We start from the raw sequence: 16,615 nt of genomic DNA on the forward strand, positions 1-16,615 counted from the left end.
ATATATAATATATAACTCGAAATTAATGTATGTTCTTTTCCAATTAATGGTATGATGATCACACACCATCCACCAAATTTTGTGCAAGACATACTCAGAGAATAAAGTATGTGGAGGTTTAAATGAAGAAATATATAATTGTGAGATTCGTCCCTACACTTTGTTAAATGAATGGAGTCCCTTCAACCTTGTTTTTCAGCCACCACTTCACTGAAGCCTCCCTCAGAATTTTCAGCCCTCCTATTAAATGATTCCTTCTACACTCAATAGAATGTTATAAATACTCATGCAGATATCATATTCATTTCTAACAACTATAGCGACTCTTATGCATGCCTGCATTCTTTTTTTATTCTTGCAATTAATCCAGTTTTCTTCACTTTTGCATTAATTGATTTCGATATTTTCACAACTTGCACAAGAGAGACCAGGTATATGCAAGCTGTGATATTAAAATCAAATGGTACATATCATTTTTGCCAAAAAATTGGATTTTTTAAAATATCAGAAGTATTTACTCTTGCTCAATCACAATTTTAAAGAAGAGTCCTATCTTCTATACAAGCAAGTACAACAATTATTTTTCAGAATTAGCATCAATGAGTAAAATACATTTATTTAGATGAACTGAATTTTGTGATACCCCAATGAAAGTGATAGTTTCAATTATAAACTAAAGTTATTTGATTCATGTCCCGTTAAAACAGCTAATTATATTGAAGAAATTCCAGTAAAAAAAAGTAGAACTAGTAAGTACTAGTACTATACAAATTAGGCAATCATCTACTATCTTATTATCAATATTGGAAAGTAAACACGATCTTATGCATAAGTGAATTTATTTTCTTTATAATTGAAACTTTAAAATGTGCAAAGAATGTATGTGTAGACACGCATTTTGTTTAATTCGTCATTACGCTGTGTTACTATAATCAATTACTATTACTAGTTGTAAATGTTTTTCAAACTGCTAGTGCTAGTAGCTCAACTCAACCAACCACTAATTCACAACTTCACATGAAACATATCTATATTACAAGATGATAAAATCAAAATTTTAAACCCTAATATCATAAGAAACAAAATGAATTAATAAGTAAAGTAGCCAAAACTCAGAAGCATGAATGTAGGATCCACTGCCTTGCTGTTATCTACCCCTCCCCATGCCTACTTAAACCCCACATTTTCATCAAACACCTCAAACCAAAACTTCCACAATTTAACTTCACTCCACTTCCTCAATTTCAATTCACTTCCCCCATTTCTCTCATCCAGTCCCTGCCATGGAGACTCAAGACGCCAGCAGCCTTCGCGTCGCCTCGTTCTCGTCCTACATCGACAAAGGCAAAGAGAGCCTAGTCCACCGCGTCTCCGCCCAAGACCACACCGACATGACCATCAAACTATCCCACAAGGCGGCCAATCCCACCCGCGTCGACTCCTTCTCCTCCCGCTCCTCCGACCCCAACCCCAACCCCAACTCCGCCTTCTCCTTCTCCCACCTCACCCCCAAACACGCCGCCGGTGAGATCAGCGTCTTCGGCGCCGACCGCTACTTCAACATGAAGCTCGAGTACCAAACCGCCGCCACCAAAACCCACCCCCGCCGCCCTCCCACCCCGAGCCTCTGCTCAGAATCCTCCGCCCCCACCACTTGCCACAGCCAAACCACTCTCCTCCCTTCTAACCAATCATCCAAGCATAAAAAAACCTCATCCCGAATCTTCACCGGATTCGGCTGCAGAACCCCCTGCTTCGGCAACAAATCCGTCCAAATCGACGAAATTAAAGATCGCCATCAAAATCACCCAATCAAGATGATCCAAGACATAGAAGAGTCGCGGAAATCCATCGAGGTATTCGGATCCAGGAAAATTAAGGACGCAAAAGGAAGCGAAGTAGCAACAAACATGGAGAGGAAGCTGTCGATGCTGACATGGGACGCGATTCCGAAGGGGGGGAATAAAAATCTCCCGACTTCAACGACCGGGAGCACTAGCGAAGTTGGTGACGTGGCGAGCGTGGCCAGCTCGGATTTATTCGAGATCGAGGAAGTTTCTGGAAGCATCTACCCGCTCATGCGAGGTGCGGACAACGACGACGAGCCGAGCTGTATGATGAGCCCAGCCACGTCGCTGTACGCGCCGAGCGAGGCCAGCATACAGTGGAGCGTGGTGACGGCCAGCGCCGCGGACTTCTCCGCCTTGTCGGAGTTCAACGACGACAGCGTCAGCGCCAAGGTTGTGAAGACGAGGGTTGTTGGTCAAGTGCAGAAAAGTAGGCCGGCGGGATTGCTCGGGTGCAAGAGCATTGAGGCTGTGGATGTTGCTGATCAGAATGTGTGTGTTAAGGTTAAAAACCCTAATTAATTAATTATCAACGGTGCAGTGTGTATGTATGTGATTGCCATTATTGGAGAGTTTCATTTGATTAATTTGTGTGTTTTTTTGGGCCTGAAAAGATTCATGTGTATATATGTTGAGGGCGTTTCTTGTACGAGGAAATTGATAAAAAAACAAATCTGAGTTCGTTGATTTGATGCTTTGAGCTTTGTCTGTTTTTTTTTTCTGTTATAACTACAATACTGTGGAGATCTCACCAAAGATGTTTGCTTTTGTGCCATAAATAGAATTTTGTTTATTTTGAAACCAACAATTCCAATATTTGCTTGTTGAAAAGTCTCAATAGTTGAAGGTCCTAGTTTAATACTCCTATTAAGATTGATAAATTCATGTTCAAGAAAATACTTGAATTTAGGTAAAATAAAATACATGGGAGCAATAATAAGATGATTCATGAATCATACTCTACTATATAATTTATCATGAGGAGAAAGTTAATTCTTTAGTGAGAAAATACTTATTTAGCATATTCGTGTATTAAATATTAGTAATACTAATATTGTGAATTTACACATATTTCTTGTAGTTCTGAAAAACCGAAGAATTACAACTGCATGGGTTGTGGATAAAGTTGGTGTGCATCATTGAATACCGTAACTGTACTGACATGGAATGTGGGAACCATATATAATGATGTTGCCAGTAGATATTGGTTTTAATTCATAGTAGTAGTATTTTTAATTCCCTAGCTATATAATAGTCAAATGTCGACAACATTTATAACAATGTTATTTTCTTTCAAAAGTGACTCAATTGTTCAATTTTTTTTTCGTTATAATTGTCCATTGATTTTTAATTGAGCATCATAGAATAAGATTACTGTTCTAAATATATCCATAATTATTAATGTAATGATATTTATACAACGAACTAAGATGAATAAACATTTATAAATTCTAACTTCCATCATGTAATATCGATTTTATGTATTTATAAATGCTTACTCATTCTTCTCCAAATTTTAAATTCTGTTCTAATTTTAATATCTCTATTTTCGTAGATTGTGTTACATTGATTAGTCTATAGTAATCCGTGATAGAACATAAAACTGTTGATATTAGTCATATGCAAAGTGAAAAGAAAACTAAAAATGAAATATTAATCATATGTAAAAATAGAAAGAGAAAAGAAAACTAAAAATGAAATATTACTCATATGTAAAAACATAAAAAGAAAATTAAAAGCAATTGTTGAGAGTGGGATTTGAACCCACGCCCTTTCGGACCAGAACCTTAATCTGGCGCCTTAGACCAACTCGGCCATCTCAACAGATATATTTGTTTTATTACATTTTATATATATATAATATACTCCCTCCGTCCCGTGCTACTCGCACGTTTGCTTTTCGGCTCGTCACAAAGTCCTTACACTATTTATAATTTAAGTTAGAATTAATGCATTTAATTAATATGTTAGTTTAAGTTAAGAGCTCTTTTATTAAGTAATGTCTCATTACACCTAAATTTATTTTTAAATTACACAAAAAAATCAATCTCAAATTTACGGCCTAAAATGAAAAGTGCGAGTAGCATGGGACGGAGGGAGTATTTTATAGTACTACTACTATAAACCATTTGCTGATTGAACAAGAAAACTGTGCATGACCAATACGTGAATGCGACTCTGTCTACCATACTCTTTCTAATGTTATATGGGTTAATTTAGTGATCGAAAAAAAATTTGATCTCAAAGTTGTGATCACAAAATGTTATAGACAGATAGTACTATTAGTATTACTTAGAGCTTTCTAATGGTAATTTCGGATATTCTATTGCATTTTGGAGAGAATATTGAAAGTTAATGCATTTGTTGATCAAGAAAATGACTATATTAGAAAAAACAAAATTTGAATATGGATAGTGTACGTATTTACAAGAAATTAATCTTGTTAAAATGATTGTTCTAGTATACGTAAAAAGATTGGAATGCATATAAATAATTATTAATATATACTAGTACATAAAGTAACGACAGTTATATATTGTAAAAAATATCCATATTTATCTTTTTACATTTGTATAGCTAGCTTTAATCTTACAATATGGTAAGCAATACATTTACTTTTTATATAAAGATAAATCTATGGAATAATTAATTTGTTGTAGGGACCCAAACCTAATTGTTATTGTTGTTGATGCTCTAGTTGGAAATGGGCTATTAAAAGAAATTGTTGGCCTTTCGTTTTTTATGAAGCCTTTGATTTTTTTGATTATCATAATTGTCATCGTGTTTATGAGACATGTTGATGATGAGATTGATGCATAATTTTCGCTTTTCATATGCCACTACCTTTGGCCTTCTGATTGTCGTAGTTGTCATTGACTTTATGAGGAGTGTTAATAGCAAGAGGTATTGTTTGTAAACAGTCGAGATTTCCCCATGTTTCTAACAACTCTAACCCCGGCCAATTAGATAAGATCTTATTATTGTATGGTGAACATACTCGTGATACACAAAACCAACTGAGAAGTAAATTTTGGTCTTAGAGTCCAAACACCACGAAATAGTAAAAACTTTTTGAAACAAACTCGATCAATATTGAATTTTGGAGATTTGAAATTGATACTTAGATATACGGTCTTATTTTTTATTTGGATATAGAAAGTAATAACTCAAAGAGGAGGTCCCGGAATGGAATGTTTCTCAAGGGACCAATTTTAGGTGGAACATCAATCTCATAGTGAAGGTATATATATAGTAAAAACACACACTAAAAACTAGGACCACGTCAGAACTAAATCTCAATGGCTAGAATTCTTGATAGTGTGTCGGTAATATTGTGGTTGTTTGCATAAATCTAATACTCAAAATAGCTCAATTAAACTGTTAGCGCTTCTTTATTAGTTAGTTCAATTAAATAGTACTATTATAAGTTATGAAATCCACCAAAAATCATTTCTAAATACTGATGAGTTATTTTCGAGTGGCTAGATGCACTGAATTTTAGTCCCGTCTACACATGGTTATTTTTCTGAGTTTAAATAATACTCCTAGCTAGTACTATTCATGACAATGATGAGAAATTAAGGGCATAAAATGCAATTCAAACAAAATGGTAGTAACATGATGAGATTCAATTGGGATGATTTAATTTGGCTTTTATAAAATTGATGATAATTCTATTTGGCAAACCCTATACCCATACAGCCACACTCCTATATTTCATCTTTTACTGTTTAACCGTAAATTTTTAGGCCTTCAGAGAGAAAATGGGAGCGGACAAGGGGAAGAAGCCAAAACTGGGAGGTGCCGACGATGAGAACAATGGAATCGAGCAGATTGACTCCGGAGCTCGTTCTCTCAATCGAAAAGCTTCAGGAATTTCAGGACGAGCTTGAAAAGGTGAGTCTAATTTCTCATGTTGATTTCAGGTACAATTCTCCTCTTGTGAATGCATCTGTTTTTATTTATGATTTTATGTGATGAATCGGTGTGTTATTTGAAATGTTTCAATGGCTGTGTTATTTGAAATGTTTTAGCTTTAGGGGGATTTGAATCGTTGGTCACTTGGAATCTATTAAATCATACGAGAATTGCGATATTCTGTGTGTCTATATGTTAATTATACGTACACGTCTTCATCTTTTGTTTGTGAATTTAAAAATTCGTAAATCGCTCTGTGAAACCGGAAATGACTTTGCAGATAAATTATCCTTCTTAAGCTGGTTTCGTAATTGATTTTTTAATATATTTGGCATTCTAGAGGCTGGTGACTCAGTTGTTCCGACTTTGGCTTGTTACTTGCTTTTGAGGCGTGGTTATTAAACGTGCAAGGTGCATTAAGGTCTTCGGAGCCTGGAGCAAGGTGTAGTGCATAGAATAGAACATATCATTCCAAAGTGAGGTTAAAGAGAAACTATACTGTAGAATTAAATAGGCCAGTAACAAGAGAAACTAAACACACATAAGATGTACTAGCGCCAGTATTACAGATCTTCATGTGCCTTCTGCATTATGCTTCAGAAAGCCAAAACTTCTATTTACAATTACATTCATCTTTGGTAATTCGTAGCCGATTATCAAGTGAAAAAGTTGTGAAGAGAGACTTTCAATTATGTTCCTCTTTTGGTTTTCTGCAAGAAAATGGAACATATCTCGAACTTGAAAGGATAAGTGAGTGTTGGAGTATAATCTCACAATCACCGTTGGATGCAGCAAGCTAAAAATCAATGTCATTCTCAACAGCTGCAGATTTGTTAGAGGTTGAGCTCGTTCAAGATATTATTGAGCTCGGCATATTATTGAGCACGGCGTTTTATTGAGCTCGGCGTTTTATTGAGCTCGGTGAGCTCGGTGTTTTATTGAGCTCGGTGAGCTCGGCATTTCATTGAGCTCGGCATTTCATTGAGCTCGGCATCATGCAGCACTTCGGCATCATGCAGCACTTCGGCATCATGCAGCACTTCGGCATGTTGATGCAAACCAAGAAACGGGAAGTAGCCGTTGGAACAGTTATAACTGATTTGATAACTAACATCTCAAGAGAGCCGTTGGAGGATGAAGGGACTGATATAAAGCAGACGAAGGCTGCATCTGAAATAGTTAATCAGCTACTTCGATATTCAAGAAAAGAGTCTCCAAACTATCACTTGATTAGTTCTTGGTTTAGAATTAGATTAGAGGTGTTGAGTTCTTGGAGAGAGTTCTTGAGTGATTGTAAATCTCTGCATATTTCTCAATATACTGAATCATATTGCCTTTGGCCGTGGACGTAGATCTTACGATCGAACCACGTAAAACTCTAGTGTTCTTTTTTCGCATGGTTGTCATCATCGAACTTTTGCATACTTTCATAACAAGTGGCGCCGTCTGTGGGAATCGCAATCGGAGTTGATATCGATGGCGACGACGAGGTTCGAAGCGGAGAAATTCTCGGGGAAGAATGACTTTGGTCTGTGGCAGATCAAGATGAAGGCTCTGTTGATCCAGCAAGGGCTCGATGAAGCAATCGAGCCAATTGATCCGAAGGGGAAAGAAAAAGAAGATCTCGATGAGAAGAGCGTGAGGAAGAAGGCTGAGATTGCCAAGAAAGCCCATAGCGCCATTATTCTCAATCTCACGGACAAGGTGTTGCGCGAGGTTGCGAAGGAAACCACAGCGCATGGGGTATGGACGAAGCTCGAAGCGCTGTACATGACCAAGTCGCTTGCTAATCGCCTATACATGAAGCAGCGCCTCTTTTCATACAAGATTCTTGAAGACCGACCCTTCGCAGAGCAGATTGATGATTTCAGCAAGAATCTGGATGATTTGGAGAATGTAGATGGCCCCATGAAGAATGAAGACAAGGCCATCTTGCTCTTGAACGCTCTTCCCAAAACATTCCAGCATCTTAAAGATGCAATGCTGTTTGGCCGGAATGCAGAATCTGGCATCACATATGAAGAAGTTCAGTGTGCTCTTCGATCAAAGGAGCTGGAAAAGAACTCTTCGACGACAAATGAAGGAAGTGGCAGTCAAGCCTTGAATGTAAAGGCTTTCAAAGGCAAGAAAAAGAAACTCAATCAGAATCAAAAGCCTAAGTATCAGAAGCAGAATGAGGAGAAGCGAAGCTGTCATTACTGCAAGAAACCTGGGCATCTCAAAAGGGATTGCTACTCGTGGAAAAGGAAGCAAAACGAAGAAAAGGCTACCCAAAATCAGGCTGATCTTGCAGAAGACACAGATCCACCCCAGATCATGAATGTGGTGAGTGGTGGGATAGAGAGTTCTTGGATAATGGACTCCGGGTGCAGCTTCCATATTTGTTCCAACAAAGCTTGGTTTGAAAACCTTTCTGAGGCAACCGGGTCAGTAATGTTGGGGAATGATCAGATGTGCTACATCAAAGGCATTGGAGATATCAGATTGAGAGCTCATGATGGATCAACAAAACTGCTTACTCAAGTCAGGTACATTCCTGAGATTAAGAGGAATTTGATTTCACTTGGCATGCTTGAATCTAGAGGTTTCAGGTTTTCTTCTGAGAAAGGCTATATGAATGTCTCACTTAATGGAAAAATCTTGCTGATTGCTGAGAGAAGAAACAGTTTATACTATCTAGTAGCAGAAACTGTTGTTGCTTCAGTGAATCTTGCAGAGGACTCTGATATGAGTCTGTGGCACAAGAGGCTCGGCCATCTTGGAGAAAGTGGGATGAGAGAACTGATCAAGAAAGGGGTCATTCCGGCTGGAAGTGATCAGAGGTTCAAGGAATGTGAACACTGTGCTCTGGGAAAGAGCAAGAAGCTACCATACAAGGCTGGTAAACACACCTCCAAATTACCTCTTGACTATGCGCATTGTGATTTATGGGGTCCAGCTCAGCCTGCTTCTATGGGAGGAGGCAGGTATTTCATGTCGATAATAGATGATTATAGCAGAAAAGTCTGGATATACATCCTAAAGCAGAAGTCACAAGCATTTGAAAAATTCAGAGAATGGTGCACAGAGATGAAGCTGAAGAAATCCACCACTCTCAAGTGCTTGAGGACTGATAACGGGCTGGAGTTCTTATCTGAAGATTTTGAGTCTTTCTGCAAATCAAATGGGATACAAAGGCATAGGACAGTCCCGGCCAATCCGCAACAAAACGGAGTTGCTGAAAGAATGAACCGAACACTCCTCGATAGAGTCAGATGCATGCTTTTGTCATCAGGCTTGCCAAAGATGTTCTGGGGGGAGGCAGTGTGTACTGCTGCAGTGCTAATTAACAATTCTCCATCATCAGCTATAGGAAATGAAATCCCAGATGTCAGATGGTATGGTGGAGATAGAGAGTACAATCAGTTCAAGGTGTTCGGTTGTAGAGCATATGCCCACTGCAAGCAGGGAAAGCTTGATGCAAGGGCTCAGAAATGTGTGATGGTTGGTTACCAACATGGAGTAAAAGGGTACAGGTTGTGGTGCACTGAAGAGGGGAACAAGAAGATAATTGTGAGCCGAGATGTGGTCTTCCATGAGCATCATATGCCATTCTTGAAAACTGAGGATCAGATGGGTGAAAGAATATCTATTGATCAAGAAGTTCAGCATGGCCAGCCACCACCTAGTGATCCAGATGATCAGAATGGAGGTGGAGCTTCAAGCTCCCATAAAGCTTCAAGTCCACAGCAACCCCAGCAACAAGATCAGATTGATGATGATCAGAGATCACATATTATAGCCAGGGACAGAAACAGAAGAGAGATCAGAAAGCCAGCCAGGTTCAGTGATTATGAGATGAGTTTTTTTGCTCTCTGTGTTGCTGAGGTATTGGAGTGCTTAGAGCCATCCACCTATGCTGAAGCTATGTCGAGTAAGGAAAAGGAGAAATGGCTTGCAGCTATGAGAGAAGAGATCCAGTCACTACTCAAAAACCATACTTGGATTTTGGTGAAGAATCCAGGGACCCAAAAGCTTATTAGCTGCAAATGGATCTTCAAGATGAAGATTGAAGTTGGTGAAGTTGAAAGTGTCAGGTTTAAGGCACGGCTTGTTGCTAGAGGATTCACTCAAGAAGAGGGGATTGATTATAATGATGTGTTCTCTCCGGTTGTAAAACACAGTTCCATCAGGATATTGCTTGCTCTTGTTGCAAAGTATGATTGGGAGTTACACCAACTCGATGTCAAGACAGCCTTCTTGCATGGTGAACTTGAAGAAACAATATATATGCATCAACCCGAGGGGTTCATGGAGGCTGGGAATGAAGACAAAGTGTGTTTGCTCAAGAGAAGTTTGTATGGGTTGAAGCAAAGTAGTAGGCAGTGGTATCTCAAGTTTGATGAGCATATGATGAGTATTGGTTTCAGAAAATCGCAGTATGATAGCTGTGTTTACATCAGAGAAAGGAATGGTGTACCAATTGCTTTTCTACTTTTGTATGTTGATGATATGCTTGTGGCAGGAGCAGATCTGGGAGTGATTGAGAGAATCAAGGCTGAACTGGAATCCAAGTTTGAAATGAAGGATCTTGGAAATGCAAGGAGAATCCTTGGCATGGATATACTGAGGGATAGGCCAAAGAGAGAGCTCAGGTTGTTGCAGAGGAATTACATCCAGAGAGTTTTGAAGAAATTTCAGGCTGATGACTTCAAACCTGTCTCTACACCATTGGCTGCTCACTTTAAGTTGAGCATGGATCAGAAACCAAAGAATGACTCAGAGAGGAGAGAGCTGAGCAAGATACCTTATGCAAACATCATAGGAAGCATAATGTACACAATGCTATGCACAAGACCAGATTTGGCTCAGGCTATAAGTGTTACTAGCCGATTTATGTCAGACCATGGGAGAGAGCATTGGATAGCATTGAAGTGGTTGCTCAGATACTTGAAGGGTGCTTCAGATTATGGTCTGTTGTACAAGGCAGATTGTAAGGATCAAGGTGGAGCACTGGTGGGGTTTTGCGATTCTGATTATGCATCAAATAGAGATAATAGGAGATCTCAAACTGGATATGTGTTCACCCTAAATGGCACTGCTATAAGCTGGAAATCTGGATTACAACATGTGGTTGCTTTATCTACTACGGAAGCTGAGTACATGGCAATGACAGAGGCTGTGAAAGAAGCAATATGGCTGAAGGGAATCCTAGAAGATTTTGGGGAGAAGCAAGACACAGTGGAGATAAACTGTGACAGCAGCAGCGCCTTATGCCTTGCCAAACACCAGGTGTTTCACGAAAGAAGTAAGCACATAGATGTGCGGATGCACTTCATAAGGGATGAAATACAGAGAGGTGAAGTCAAGATGGTGAAAATATCTACTGAGCATAATGCGGCTGATATGTTGACAAAGCCGTTGCCAGCCATGAAGTTTAAATACTGCTTGGGGCTGGTGGGACTTGTGGAGTGATGAGTTTGAGGTTTTGTCAGAGGATTATGATTCATTATTGATTCTGAGATTAAGGTGGAGTTTGTTGGAGTATAATCTCACAATCACCGTTGGATGCAGCAAGCTAAAAATCAATGTCATTCTCAACAGCTGCAGATTTGTTAGAGGTTGAGCTCGTTCAAGATATTATTGAGCTCGGCATATTATTGAGCACGGCGTTTTATTGAGCTCGGCGTTTTATTGAGCTCGGTGAGCTCGGTGTTTTATTGAGCTCGGTGAGCTCGGCATTTCATTGAGCTCGGCATTTCATTGAGCTCGGCATCATGCAGCACTTCGGCATCATGCAGCACTTCGGCATCATGCAGCACTTCGGCATGTTGATGCAAACCAAGAAACGGGAAGTAGCCGTTGGAACAGTTATAACTGATTTGATAACTAACATCTCAAGAGAGCCGTTGGAGGATGAAGGGACTGATATAAAGCAGACGAAGGCTGCATCTGAAATAGTTAATCAGCTACTTCGATATTCAAGAAAAGAGTCTCCAAACTATCACTTGATTAGTTCTTGGTTTAGAATTAGATTAGAGGTGTTGAGTTCTTGGAGAGAGTTCTTGAGTGATTGTAAATCTCTGCATATTTCTCAATATACTGAATCATATTGCCTTTGGCCGTGGACGTAGATCTTACGATCGAACCACGTAAAACTCTAGTGTTCTTTTTTCGCATGGTTGTCATCATCGAACTTTTGCATACTTTCATAACAGTGAGGGTTCTAGTTTCAGTTTTTTAGAATGTCACCTATTGAATAATTGAGAGGCCATGTACCTAGAGCCTTTATTTATGATGATCTTGATATGATATTAGGTTTACGGGAGATTCCTTGTGTTTGACTCACTTTTCAGTTGTACTTTTGACTATCTAAAACCTGTTTTAAATCCTGGTTCAAGAATATAGAATTTTCTTGTGTATGCGGATTATGCTCGTTCTTGTCAGCAGCTGCAAAGCTACTTTTTTTCGTATGAATTGAAGATGGTAATGTTTGTACCTTTATCCCATTTATTTTGATGTGGTGCATGAAATATTTTTCTTGGGATTACTGAATTCGTTCTTTCATTTTATTTCATATTCATTCACTTGAACTTGTTGATCTGCTGTGGACGGAGATACAGCCCAAAGGGATACAATAACATGATTTTCTGTTTTCTATATGCTTTCAGGTGATCAGGTCAATGAAGAAGCAAGTGAAAAGGTCTTGGAACTTGAACAGAAGTACAACGAAATACGGAAGCTTGTCTATGATATAGCGAAATGAAATCATTAAATCCATTCCTAATTTCTGGTTGACTGCTGTGAGTGGTTTATCATATTTAATGGATTAATTAAGTGTGGCGTGGTTTATCATATTTAATGGATTAATTAAGTGTGGCTTCTAAGCTTGCAAATCCTTCCATTGCTTGAAATTTGTTCTTTTCTTACTAACATTCCCTTTTCTTTTGCAGTTTATGAGTCATCCTGCACTTAGTGAACTTTTGACTGATGAGGACCAAAAGGTTTTCATATTTTTCATTCATTTATTAAGAATGGACTACATTTAATCATTTTTTTTGTATGATCAATTTAAGTTATTTCCTTTTTTCTTGTGCCAGATATTCAAGTATTTGAGTAAGCTTGAAGTTGAGGATTGCAAAGATGTGAAATCTGGTTACTCCATTACATTTGTGTGTTTTCATCTTTGCCAGATCTGGATGATCTGATGTTGAAAAGTATGATTTATATAAATTCGTTGGTCAATCCCTTGTTTTTTTTTTATGTCAGCACTTCGAGTCCAATCCTTACTCTGAAGATGCTATGCTCACAAAGACCTTTACGTTCTTTGAGGAAGGAACAACCGAAATCTCAGCAAAAGCAATAACATGGAAAGAAGGCATGGTAAGATTCCATTAATAGTTTGAATATTATGCCCCTCTTCTTTGCATACAGATTAACTTCATTGTGAAACTCTGGCATTTGAAGGGCATTCCTATTGGTGTTGCTGCTGAAGAGAAGAAAGGAAACAAGCGGCCTAAAGCTGAGGAGAGGTTGGTACCTTCTATTTTCCTCTTCTATTATTCATTTTTTCTACAATGCTTATGGGAGCTGGTAGAAATTGTCATATGCTCATCTAAAGTATTATTCACTTCATATGATTCCTATATAACTTAAAAAAAATGGATTGTTTGAGATAGATACTGGTATAACTTCTAAGTCTTTGTATAAGAAAGTTATAATACCATATTCTTGTAGCTTCATATGGACCCTTTTGGCTTTTTTATAAGCATGAAAAACATAAGCCTGTAGAGTAAACACTGTCCTCGGTATTTACCATCAACCTGGTATTCCCTTGTGATAGTAGCAGGAACCCCTCATATTTTAAACAATCAGTCCTCTCTTGATCACCATTGGTGATCAAGAGATGGAAAATGTGGAAAGAGATGATATATAGAGAAGAAAGAAGGACGAGATAGGAAAATGTGGAAAGAGGCAAAAGAAAAAAGTATATCAGCATTAGTTCTGTGGGAGACAGTGAAAATTAAAATTGTGTGATTGTACTGAATGAGTGTCCCCTTTTTTCACTGTAACAATTATTTAGTACTTTAAATACACTGTAAAATAATCCAAGCCCCTTGGCCTAGTGGCAAAGGGCGCTGGATACCGCGTCCATCCTGGAGGTCACGAGTTCGACCCCTGGGAGGCGCAATCTGGGATTAATTTCCTATGTGGGCCTAACAAGGTTATGGGCATGTACCCATCCGGGGGTGGCTAGTTTCCTTGTTGGCTTGGCAGTTTAGTTTCCTTGCTGGCTTGGCAGTTTAGTTTCCTTGCTGGCTTGGCAGTTTACGGGCCTGTACCCATCTGGGGGGGCTAGTTTACTTGCCATTTCTCGAACTCAACATGGGGGTAGATGGGGAACCATTGACGATCCTCTAAAATAATAATAATAAATAAAATAAATACACTGTAAAATACAGCTTATTTTTAAAAATTGTGTGATTGTCCTCAGTTTTTCACTGTGTCATTTATTTCTTACATTAAATATACTGTGAAATTGCAGCTTCTTTTCCTGGTTCAACAACATCCAGCATAGTAGTAATTTGGAAGAGATACATGATGAGGTTAACTTCTCAAGCATATTGTTGAATGAGCCTAAGCTATTTACATACCTTTTTAAACTAAGAATACATTTTTATGTATTTTGTGTCTTGCCTCGTACAGCAGGTTGCTGAAATTATCAAGGATGATCTATGGCCCAATCCCCTTACATATTTTAACAACGTATTCATTGCTCCCTGATTTCTTCTTTTTAGGTTTTACAAACTCATCCATCTTCCAAATACTTCTAGTCCACCTTTCTAACTCTTCACTTTTTCCTATATGATCTTTATTTAGGAGGCTGCTGATGAAGAGGGATCTGAAATGGATGATGATGAGGTAAGAAAATACCCTATACAACTTGCCTCTTCTGGAGTAAGTCATTTCCCCCAAATCTATTCACATAGTTAAGAAAGATAAATTTTATGTAGTGAAAGATATACACGAAACTAAATATTGTCTTGTCAGTAGAAGGTTAGTCTCCTGATAATACGGGCCTTGTAGTGCTGAGTCCTGTGTGTACTGTGTCCTAAAATGCAAAGCTTTCGCCTGCACTCAAAGTAATTTTCTTAAATGACTTGCTTTAGGTTCAGCCGTTATAACTTCTACAATTGGTTAAATGATCCAAAGGCCAGATGCCCAGAATGCTATTGATTTTATTGAGTCTCCAACTTTACATGGTGGATTGGCTATTTTCTGTGGCTGCTTTATTTTCATTAGATTCTATATCAGGCGTGGGATTTCTTTATCCCTTCTCAAATTAGACTTCAACTATTTATGAAAATTATTTAAGCATGTCATCACACATTGCTGAAAAAATCAGCTAATCGTTCCGGACAAGTTAGTCATGTTAACATCTGTGCAGGACAAGGAAAGTGATGGCTCTGAAGATGATGATGACCAAGATGATGACGAAAATGAAGGTTAAAAAAGATAGGCTACTAAGGCGTCTCCAGAAAGTTCAGTTTACTGGTTTTCATTAACTATCGAGTGTCGGTAAATTCGTTTATAGGTTTCTGCAAGAGAGGTTTTGAACCTAATTGTCTCTGCTTGAAGTCGTGTGTCGGGTATTCACACTTCTAACTCGTGCTATCTACTGATATAACCCGTCTCCATGCCATGCGTTCATCCTCTTATCTAGTGATGAGATGGATTATATTTTTCTCCCAAGATATCCAATTTTTTAGGGTTTTTTTGTGTCAATAGTTAAAAGCTCTGTTATATGTGTGATATCTGCAAATATTTTATCCGAGGTACCACACCTTGAGCCAACATATCATCAAAAGTTCCCTCCCCTTCCCCACACTAGGCTGCAGGCCGACAGCCCTGCTATGTAAGACATCTCACCCCTGGGCGATATGTTAAAGCAAGATTGAGCTGACCACACTTGGCATACATGTCAGTCAAAGCATTGGAGACAGCTCAAACACTGGCCCGAAACGGACATATCTAGTGTGCAATTCGTACAATCTAGAGCGCCTTCTCCCACAAGCAGGGAGCAATTGTTCAGAGTTATGGAATTAGGAACTTCACCATGAGCTTGCATCTCTTTAAAGCATCCATTGCAAGCCCATTCCAAGTCAAGTTCCCAATCATCGTGTTCCATGGCACAATGCTCCAATCATCCGTTACAACCCAAGCCCTTTTGGAATGAGGTTTTTCTTGGAATTCAAAGCTGCCAAATATAATGGAAGGTGACTGGTTGTATACCCTTAAGCCCCAGCCCTTATGTCTGCCTATGATTAATTAAAAATACTGAGAATCTATTAAGGGTCTGTTTGTTAAGGTAGATAACCCTTGTATTGTTATCTTGGAGTTATCGAACATAAAATGACGTGAGATTTGTTATATCTTTTTATATCATATTTTGTCATCTCTATCTCTCCTACTTAGCAATGAGGACTGTGAGGCCAGCCTGAAACTGTATTGGAGTTATATTCTGTTGGATTGGGAAATCAATACAAAATAATGGGCACACCCACACCGACGTAAAATGGACATGAAGCGACGTCGTACTTCCAAAACAGAGGCTAAAGTAGACAATTATTTGGGTGCCTTGTACTGTTTGTGGAGCTAATTCAGTTAATTGATGGATGTGACTTCAAATTATTGATGCTTCATGTCTCTCTACACAATACATGTATGTATGTCTTTGTGTGTGTGGAGGCAACAGTTGTATTGTATAGTTGAGATGGCGTCAGCTCTTTTTCTCTTCCACTCAACGCCCAAAGATATATTCCAACTGTCTCCCTTTTCACATCTTCACCCAACTGTTTATGTTTCACTCT

General features: G+C 38.6%; 2 protein-coding genes and 1 non-coding gene across 7 annotated transcripts; 2 read left to right on the forward strand and 1 right to left on the reverse strand.

Moving 5' to 3' along the window:
- The first annotated feature begins 1,283 nt into the window (after positions 1 to 1,283).
- On the forward strand, positions 1,284 to 5,740 carry LOC121752568 (protein PHYTOCHROME KINASE SUBSTRATE 3-like). Its single transcript, XM_042147695.1, has 2 exons — positions 1,284 to 2,351; positions 5,597 to 5,740. The coding sequence occupies exons 1-2, from the start codon at positions 1,284 to 1,286 to the stop codon at positions 5,738 to 5,740; spliced, it is 1,212 nt and encodes a 403-aa protein (XP_042003629.1).
- On the reverse strand, positions 3,591 to 3,671 carry TRNAL-AAG. The gene has a single exon. It is a non-coding gene; the product is annotated as a tRNA-Leu (tRNA).
- Positions 5,273 to 16,190, forward strand: LOC121752262 (NAP1-related protein 1-like). 5 transcript variants are annotated; one of them, XM_042147243.1, is made up of 11 exons: positions 5,279 to 5,744; positions 6,106 to 6,207; positions 12,416 to 12,547; positions 12,698 to 12,748; positions 12,845 to 12,916; positions 13,014 to 13,127; positions 13,212 to 13,276; positions 14,290 to 14,350; positions 14,451 to 14,510; positions 14,625 to 14,666; positions 15,193 to 16,190. In XM_042147243.1, exons 4-11 carry the CDS (start codon positions 12,701 to 12,703, stop codon positions 15,253 to 15,255), a joined length of 525 nt encoding a protein of 174 aa, XP_042003177.1. In that variant the 5' UTR covers positions 5,279 to 5,744; positions 6,106 to 6,207; positions 12,416 to 12,547; positions 12,698 to 12,700; the 3' UTR covers positions 15,256 to 16,190. The 5 variants fall into 5 exon arrangements, with proteins under 5 accessions (XP_042003179.1, XP_042003180.1, XP_042003177.1 ...); XM_042147245.1 differs by lacking the exon at positions 6,106 to 6,207 and having other exon boundaries at positions 5,273 to 5,744; positions 14,454 to 14,510; XM_042147246.1 differs by lacking the exon at positions 6,106 to 6,207 and having other exon boundaries at positions 5,278 to 5,744; positions 12,845 to 12,889.
- The last annotated feature ends 425 nt before the right edge of the window (positions 16,191 to 16,615 follow it).

The sequence above is a fragment of the Salvia splendens genome, chromosome 10, assembly GCF_004379255.2.
Source record: "Salvia splendens isolate huo1 chromosome 10, SspV2, whole genome shotgun sequence".
NCBI lineage: Eukaryota > Viridiplantae > Streptophyta > Magnoliopsida > Lamiales > Lamiaceae > Salvia > Salvia splendens.